Source organism: Ochotona curzoniae, unplaced genomic scaffold (genome assembly GCF_017591425.1).
Source record: "Ochotona curzoniae isolate NIBS_2020 unplaced genomic scaffold, NIBS_Ocur_1.0 contig_3432, whole genome shotgun sequence".
In the NCBI taxonomy this organism is placed as follows: Eukaryota; Metazoa; Chordata; class Mammalia; order Lagomorpha; family Ochotonidae; genus Ochotona; species Ochotona curzoniae.
In genome coordinates, this window is record NW_024465859.1 from 5790505 (window position 1) to 5800272 (window position 9768).

General features: G+C 36.7%; 1 protein-coding gene across 1 annotated transcript in view; it reads left to right on the top strand.

Annotated features, from left to right (window-relative positions):
- BBOX1 (gamma-butyrobetaine hydroxylase 1) overlaps positions 1-7818 on the top strand; it is a 39512-nt gene extending 31694 nt beyond the window's left edge. The window contains exons 5-7 of the mRNA XM_040980294.1: positions 4054-4250; positions 5428-5594; positions 7260-7818. Of these exons, the coding sequence (XP_040836228.1) occupies positions 4054-4250; positions 5428-5594; positions 7260-7420 (525 nt within the window). The 3' untranslated portion in view covers positions 7421-7818. The remainder of the gene's footprint in view (positions 1-4053; positions 4251-5427; positions 5595-7259) is intronic.
- Positions 7819-9768: the final 1950 nt, after the last annotated feature.

Sequence of the window (9768 nt, forward strand, 5' to 3'; positions counted from 1 at the left end):
TCCAGAGAGTAACCCAACACATGCAAGATCTATAAGAGATCACATCATCGGTGTTTTGTCTCTGGCTATTTTTGTTTTATCTAGGTAAATTTTAAGTCTAACTCAGACTGAATAGGTGAAAAAATGAACACCTCAAGGAAGGACTTGCAAAATTAATTGCAAAGAGGGGCAAACAGAAGAAACAGAATAACTCTGGCTACTTTTTGTAAACTATCTACCGTGTTATCTGTCAGATCTCTTGTCAAGGCCATAGATACTCTGAATTCTTAGGAGGATTTCTGAAGTCACCCTTATTTTACTAAACAAGATACACTTTCTCAAAATCATCATTTTAGTAGCCCCAAAATCTAGTTACGAAACAACTTTTGAAAGATATTGTCCTTTCTATTTTTATTTTTTTAAATGTTGTGGGTATAGAAGTTCTCCCCCACCACCACCTCTGCCATTCATAATTGCCTGAATTTCCACAGTAGTAAAGTCTCTTAATAATAGTTACAAGATTAACTTTCTGGGCCTAGTGTAATAGTCTAGTGGCTAACTCCTCATCATGCACGTTCTAGGATCCTATATAGGTACCTGTTCATGTTCCACTTGCTCCATTTCTCATGCAGCTCCCGGCTTGTAGCCCAGGGAGGCAGTAGATGGCCCAAAGCTTTGGGGCCTTTTATCCACACTGGGAGATTCAGAGAGAGCTCCTGGCTAATGGCTTCACATCAGCTCAACCGCAGCCATTGCAGCCACTTGTTGAATGAATCAGCAGACAGAAGATCTTTCTGTCCTTCACTCTGTAAATCTGACTTTCCAATTAAAAAAAAAAAGATTAGCTTTCTGCTATTTAAATGTATCATGACATGGTAGGTATAGACAGAGGTACATACAATCTATTATCATGCTGTACAGGTATATATTTAAGGGCACATTGTGCTAATAATCACATAGAAATTTGTTAAACAAAATTTGGCTAATGCTCAAATAATGAAACAGAAACGGACCAAACTCAAAGCCCATTCATTTTCTTTTCATCATCTTAACTGAACATGTTTTCTCTGTGTTGTCCTTTTTGCCCATTTTTTCTGGCCAATATTAGCTAAGCTGATCTATTATTTGACTTCATATGTTTTAAATTATTTTGTTGGTTGTCATCCATCACATGATTTCTTTGAACTAGATGATGACAAAAGAAATGACCCCTATAGTCACTTCTTTGGGTAGAAATTGGGGAAGGAAGATGGAGTGTAATTTATCCTAATTACATTTCAAAGATTTTTCTGAAATCCCAGGGTTAAAAGCCAAACTAATCACATTGGCTCATCTGCCAAAAATCAGTTGGAGAAGTTGGGTGGAATAAAACTGGAAAGATGAGAGTAGGAAACTGAATGTTCTATTTGAATTTTAAAATTATCTCCTCATTTGTGGGTACAGATCTTGCTCTTTGGGTTAAAAATGGAAAACCAATGAAAAGCAAATTAAGTATAATGTGATGTCTGACAGTTCCATAGTGTTTTATGCTTCTCGAAGAAGTTTTACGTATTTTACATTAAATAATCCCTCTTAATAGTCCTCTAAGAGAAAGAGGACGAGCTGTATCAATTTGTATTAGAGGAGAGAATGAAGCACAAGGTTAACTACTTGTAATTCTCTCTGTAAATCTAACCTGCCTTTCTAATTAAGACAAATAAATCTTTTAAAAAATTGCTATCAAATAAAATGTAAAGTCTGCTTCATCAGTCATTGCAGCTACATTTCTAGTGCACTGTAACCGCATAGCTAGTGACCATTGTACTGGGCAACAGAGACAATGCTATTCTAGACTTCTCTGGAGAAAAACCAGAAAAACAGATTTTTTTTCCATCAATTTTATCCTTCTAGATTGGAAATTTTATCACATTTACCTTTCCAAGTCTATAAAAACTCATCCATACACTGGTTTTCTTTTTTTGCTTTTGAATCACCTATAACAAACTTCTCACAGCTAAAGATAATTAGTTTCAAGTAAAAAAAAAGTCTAAATGTAGATATTGAAAAATTATCCACCAATGCTGACTTTCCAATAGGAATGACAAAACCAATGAAAAACTCCACCCAAATTTTTGATTATAATATACTTTTCAAAATGTAGTAATATAAAAAGTTCACCCAAAATCTTATAAAAACAACCAATATGTACTGCATTGTTATGTCCCGTTTCCAGTATTTCTTGGACTTATTCATTTTTCCAGTACCTACCTTCTAGTCCCATGCTTCCAGTACCTACCTTATTCCTTCTTAGCCCTATACCCTAGGCTCAAGTATGCCTCTGTGACACTTCCCCTTCAAACTAAAAAAAAAAAAAAAAGGAAAAGGAGGAGATAATAGTCCTTTAAAAATACAGTTGTACTTATTGGAAAGGCAAAGAGACATTGGTGTAGGTGACAACTTCTAGGATGAGATTTCCACACAAGGTGTTTGATCCAAGAATTTCTACCCGCTGGTCATTCTCCCATTTTCCACAATAACTAGGACAGGTTCAAGGACGGAGCCTAGAATTCAACCTATGACTTCCATATATGAGACAGAAACCCAAATACCTGCATGAACTATTGCCAGCTGCCAAAACGGGTGCCAGGAAGCTGGAATTGGAAGCAGGGCTAAAATTCCAACATGGGCACTTCGATATGGCATGCAAGTATCCCAACCAATACCTTAGCCACTGTGCCAAATGCCTATACCTGCTAGAAAACATCTTGAATTCAGTCCTGATTATATAGCTTGCACATTCAAAACCTTTCAACTTGCCCTCTATGAGCGAATAAATTATTAAAGTCTTTATTCTGACAGTCAGAACTTGCCATGACAAGATCCCAATTTACATTCCAGCCTGATCTCGTCCCACTCATGATTCTCAGTTACCCAAAAAACAGTACAATTATGAGTATCCATTGTCACTGTCACCTGATTTTCTTTCATCCTATTATGTGTATTGTGTGTATTGCCACTTCTTATGCCCAAATTACTCCGCCTCTTGCAGAAAAGTGATCCTGTATGAAGCACTCACTCCTTGGAGATCCCATAACCTCAGTGTTTTATTTGGTAATGAAAACATTTATGCCAATGTCTGTCTTCAACTATAGCATGTCTAGATTTCATAACAGTAATTACAAGTAGCTTTTTCTTCCCCAATATTCTTTTCTACTTACATAAGAGAACTAGATTATAAAAATTTATCAAATAGGTTTTTGATCCATTTATATGTTTCTGAATCTTAATGCAATATCAGAAAAGGAAAATACATGTTATTTTTTAAATATTTATTGAGATCCCAGCACAGTAGGCCAGCGGCTAAAATCCTCCCATTGCATGTGCTGAAATTCCATATGGGCACTGTTCATAACCCAGATGTTGCACTTACCTTCCAGCTTCCTGCTTGTGGTCTGGGAAAGCAGTAGAGGATGGTCCAAAGCCTTGGGACCATGTACCACTTGGGAAACCTGGAAGAAATGCCTGGGTCCTGGCTTAGACTCAGCTCAGCTCAGGCCATTGAGACTATTTGGGGGGCGAACCAGCAGATTGAAGATAATTTTCCCTGTTTTTCTTTCCCTTTGCAAATCTGACTTTCAAAAAAACATAAATAAACCCTAAAAAATATATTTATATGTATGTATAAATATTATTAAATAAAATATTATTAAAATTATATATATTGAGCCTGGAGCAGTAGCATAGTAGCTGAAGCCTTTCCTTGTAACCATGTGAATCCCATATGGGCATCAATCCATGTCCCTGCTTCCCCCAACTTCCCTTCCAGCTCCGTGCTTGTTGTCTCAGAAAGCAGTAGAGGATGGTCCAAGGCCTTGGAAACCTGCACCAATATGGGAGACAGGGACGAAGCTCCTAGCTCCTGGCTCCTGGCTTCAGATAAGCTCAGTTCTGGCCACGGCAGCCACTTGTGGAGTGAATCACTACAGGGAAGGTTTTTTCGATCTCTCCTTCTCTCTATTTATCTGCCTATCCAATAAAAAAAATCAACTTTTAAAAGTTTACTTATTTATTTACTTACTTATTTATTTATTACAGGTTCAGCTTTTGCACTGCATAAAGCAAACTGTCACAGGAGGTGAGACTGAAATTGTGGATGGATATAACGTATGCCGAAAGCTCAAGGAAAAAAATCCACGGGCATTCCACATTCTGGCCTCTACGTTTGTGGATTTCACAGACATTGGGGTGGATTACTGTGATTTCTCTGTACAATCTAAACACAAAATTATAGAGTAAGTAATATTTTAAACTTTCCTGTAGCAATAAAACAACTGACATCAAAAAATGCAGTAACGACCCAGCATGATAGCCTAGCAGCTAAAGTCCCGTGCTTGCATGTGCAACCAGGATCTCAAATGGATGCCAGTTTGTGTCCCTGCTGCTTCACTTCCCTTCCAGCTCCCTGCTTGTAACCTGGGGGACCAGTGGAAGACGGCCCAAAGCCTTGGGACCTTGTACATGCATGAGAGATCTAGAAGAAGCACCTGGCTCCTGGATTCAGATCACCTGGAGAATGAACCAGCAGATGAAAGAGCTTTCTCTCTGTCTTTGCTTCTCTCTGAAAATATGATTTTCCAATTGAAAAAATAAATATTTTTTAAAAGATATGTTCACCTTTGTTTGAAAGCCAAATTTACAAAGAGAGAGGTAGAAAAAAAAACAAGATCTTTCATCCACTGGTTCACTGACCAAATAGATGCAACAGCCAGAGTTCAGTCTACCGAAAGCCAGGATACACTAACCTCTTCCAGGTTTCCCACAGGTGCAGGGTCCCAAGGACTTGGGCCATCCTTAACTGCTTTCACAATCCAGAAGCAGAGAACTTGATGGAAGAAGAGCATCCAGGATACAGACCATCAGCCACATGGGATGCTGGTGTTTGAAGGTGGAGGATTGGCCAGCTGAGCCATCATACCAACCCCTGTTCTTTTCTTTGTGCTTCAAGTTCCCTATCTGTAAAATAAGCATTGAATTCTAACTATGTTCTTCAAATGTTTGAAGCATAAAACTTGCCCATGCTATATCTTTAATTTAACTGTGCTTAGAACCCAGGTAAATTCCTACATAAAACCACTGTGATGCAACATGATTTTAATATGGTAGACTTGGTTTAATAAAATGAAAATGAATTAGACATAACTTGACTCCCTGCAACATGTAAGTTGAATCTTCCTGATACTTATGTAGTAATATTTGAAAATACAAATAATTACTAAATGAATGAATGCAAAAATGAAGAAATATGCTGTACTAAATACAGGTTACTTTACTATCTTTTATATACATATATATATATATATTTGGGTTCTTTAATACTATACTTCAGAAATATTTTCCAAGAGAATGGATCCTTACAAGTATAAATGGGCATTTCATATTTTAAACTTTCTTTCTTAAAAAAAAAAACAGGTTAGATGAAAAAGGTCAAGTGGTTCGCATCAACTTCAATAATGCAACCAGAGACACAATATTTGATATACCTGTTGAAAGAGTTCAGCCATTCTATGCTGCCCTGAAGGAGTTTGTTGACCTTATGAACAGCAAAGAATTCAAGGTTATCTTCAAGATGAATCCAGGTGAGTGAACATATTTTCTCAAACAGCTGAAAGAATAAATTTTCCTCAAGCTTTACTAGAATGACATACAGAGCTATTTTTCTGAAATATGATACTTTGAAAACTTACAATACAATATTAGTAAATATAGGACTTGCTTAAATGGCAGACTTCTGGCCTGCCCCTGAGTTGCCAAACAAACAAATACACAAAAAAACTCATTTTCTCAAGATTCTGGGGATCCTCATGCACTCTTAAAAGTCTGGAGGTTACTCCTGGTCTCCCAGGTGGGTGCAGGGACCCAAGGACTCAAAGCATTTTCTGCTGCTCTCCCAGGCCATAGGAAGGGAGCAGCCAGGATTCAACCCAGTGCCCATACAGGATGCCGAAGCTGCAAATGAAAATTAGCATGCTTAGCCATTGCACGTGCCTCATCAAATTGTTTTCCAATATGATTACATTGTAGGATACATTGTAGTAATTCATGTATTACTGTATATACTTTTTGTGTTAATAACAGAAAAAAAATCTACCTTTTCTCTAAGTTTTTAAGATGCAGTACATCATTATTAATGTTAGTCACCATGTTGTATGACAGATTTCTTACATGTGAAGATTTTAGTTATCTATAATAAATCATTTCTGTCTGCCATTGATTTGGCCAAATGGAAGATTCTTTTCACTTGCACTAGTTTTAATTGATTCTTGACAGAATAAGGTAATACTTTCTAGTATCTATAAACTCATAGATTTTTGATATTCTGAGTGGAAACATTGAGGCAGCCATTATAGTACAGCAAGTTGCCATGGAATTTCACATTCATATCAGAATACCTGTTCACATTCCAGCTATTTTGCTTCCAACCAAGCTTGCTGTTAGTGCATCCAGGGAAGCAGCAAAGACAGCTCACGTTCTTGGGCTCCTGCTATGCAGTTGGGAAACCCAAATGGAGTTTTGTATCCTTGGAGTAGGCCAGGCCCAATCCTGGTTCATGTAGACATTTGCAGACTCAACCAGGGGATGGAAGACTGGAAGGTTGCTCTCTCTCCACTTCCACACCAACACCTTTCAAGTAGATGAAAATTCAAATTTATGTAATTTTTTTCAAAGTGCAGCAGTATATGAAATTGAAATACCAAAAGAAACAAAAAGCAGCAAGAAGGTAGGAAGTTGGAAGCAAAGCAGTTTCATTTCATGGCATTATAGCTTTAGAAAACTCCTTACGCTTGAAGCCTCAGTTTTCCCTTGTATGAAACAGGGCAAACCATATTATTTTCAGGATTCTTATGAGGCTTAAAAAGAATGCACACAAATTACTAGGAATAGAAGATAAATCAAGAAAGTCACTGCCCTAATACTAACTGGAAAGAAACATTTCTCAGTAAGAGCTAAGTAACTACCAGTAAGAACAATACCAATATTTTACTCAGCATTTTAAAAATAAGGATTATAAAAATGTTCACAGAGGCTGACCAAAAGACTTAGGCCTTAAAGATCATAAGGCATAAAAGAGTTTGGCTCCAGCAGCCTGACTGGTGGGAAAAAGTGAACGTTCAATTTTATATAAAGCAATAGGCATGCGGCTTCTTGATGTGATCCAAGTAGCAATGGGATTTTGCAAGTTACATTTTCTCACTGTGTAAATCAAGCAAATGTATATTGTTCATGCTGAAACTCTCATCTAGGTGATGTGATTACTTTTGACAACTGGCGCTTACTGCACGGGCGACGCAGCTATGAAGCAGGCACTGAGATATCTCGCCATCTGGAAGGAGCTTATGCTGACTGGGACGTAGTGATGTCAAGGCTTCGTATCTTAAGACAGATTGTTGAGAACGGAAACTGACTCTTTTTTTTGTCTGTAACTTTAGAAGATTTCAATGAGTAGATTTAACAAGATACGGTATGATTAGTCACAGATTTTGGTCCAGTAAACCTTCATATTAATTTCTTCAACACTGAATGCATAATTCTCCCATAAAAAACTGTTTGCTTGGCAATTATATACGATGTCAAATTTATAGCTATTGGAGTAGTGGGCTCTCTTCACCAAATAAGGCACCCCTTCTACTCTATCATTTACATGCTTGATTTAGTTTGCCCACATACTGTAACTACACAGTGTCTACAAATAGTTTTTAATCACATAAAACCTTTCTACAAATAAAAAGTTTTTGTAAATAAACCCTTTGTTACAAGTAAAGCTTGTGTTTCAAATAAAACTTGTCTCAAATCATGCTTCTACTCTATTTCCTATGGTCTCTTTTTTCTTGGCTGCAAATTATGTCTTTAGCTTGCTGGTTAAAATGCTTCCTGTTTTCAAAGGTCTTGCTTATTTACTTTTATTAGTGAAGTGTATTACCCAATTCCCATATCTTACCAACTTGTTCATCTTAGCATTTTATTTTGAATACCCAAAGCGTAACATCAAAAATAAGATAAAATCTAGCCATCTAGTCTCCCCACATTTCTCTTGCCCAGAATTATTACTTTCGCGGGCTTCCAGCATTGTTTACAACTGGGATGCTGTTCTTCCCAGTCCTTGTCTTCAACAACAACAACAAAAACAACAAAACAAAACAAAAAAAAACCTGAGAAGGCATTATGTAAGTACCACTCACGAACAGACACTGCAAATCTCTGGACAGCCTCAACTACTTGTAATAAGATGATGACTACTTTTTGTTAGAATACAGGTGGTATCACTGCCACCATACGAGTCCCATTCCCCTATTGAACCTAGTCCGTCACCGACCCCTGCAAAAGAGAGGTAATCAGTATTAACATTTACATAAAATCTTTAGTTATCGGATGTACCAAGTCTTCTGTTCTAAAGGTATTAATCACTGCCATCACTGAAGGCTCTTCCCGTTGCCTTATAACTATGTAAAAACACTACCTCCATTCAACTTTTAACTTTTGCTTAACACTGACTTCTGTTTTCATAACAGAGGCATGTCCAACACCAAAAAGAGTCGATTTGATGTAGTGACCCTAGATTTACCCATTAATAATATCCAAATGCCAGGCACTTGTCAAGATAAAATGATGTATTACATTTTTTCTTTATTTGTCAGATGTTCATCAGGCCCACTGACAGGCTAAAAATAGAAAAGGTTCAACTTTGGCTACTCATTATAGTCTAATAGAGAAGAGGCTATTAACAAAGATGTGTCATGCTAAACACAATGATTCACAAGAAGGCAACCAAGAAAAATTGGAAAGGTTGAGGAGAGCTTCAGTCAAGTTGAATTATGAGACGTTTTTGTTTGTAGAAACAAAAAAGGAAATGGCTTTCCAAGTTAAAAAAACAGAAGACATATAAAGAATTCAGAGTGAAGCCGGAATATGTGTTGAATTACAAGTGAGAGAAGTAGAGCATAATGGCAGTATACATTTTACTATTAGATGACTTTGTTCAAGTCACAATAATAACAGTTAACCCTGTTTTTTGGTTATGTAACTTTCCCTTTTATTGTGATTTTTCCTATTTATATACAAATGGCAGAATACAGTGTTATCATTGATAAATACTCAATAGATACTAGTGTTATTTATAATAATGAGCATTGTAGAATGAGAAGATAAGAGAGTGAAATGAGATACATTTGGGGGCCAAGTTATGTAATGCCTAAATATGCTGCATTGAAGAGCATGTATTTTATCTTGAAAGCAATGAGAAGCCATTTAAAGGTTTTTAAACAATGAAGTTACTTGGCTAGATATTTGCATTTTAAAAATACATCTGGCTTCACTGAGGAAGGAATTGTAAATGGTGAAGAATAAAGACCTATAAATCTACTTCAATGGTTACTACATGGAGCCAGGTCAAAAATGACCAAGAACTGACTTAGAACACTGAAAAAGATAATAAGATACTTCACTAAATCTACAGAACTCGGCCTCTAACACTTTAAAAACAAGGATGAAGTATAAATATCTGTCAGATTTCTGAGTAGAAAAAAAAAATGGTTTATGTACAGGGAAAGAAGCAACAAAGACAGAAGCAGGCTACTTTGCCAAGAAAATGAACTCAGTTTCAGATAAACTGAGTTTGAGTTGCCCTTGAGCTCATCTGTTTAACAGCTAATAAAACTAAAGTAGAGCTCAGGCTTTCTGGATAAGAGATCTTCATATGACAAGAGTTAAAATCATCAGTCATGACCAAAGGCAGAACCCTAAGTGTCTGATGAA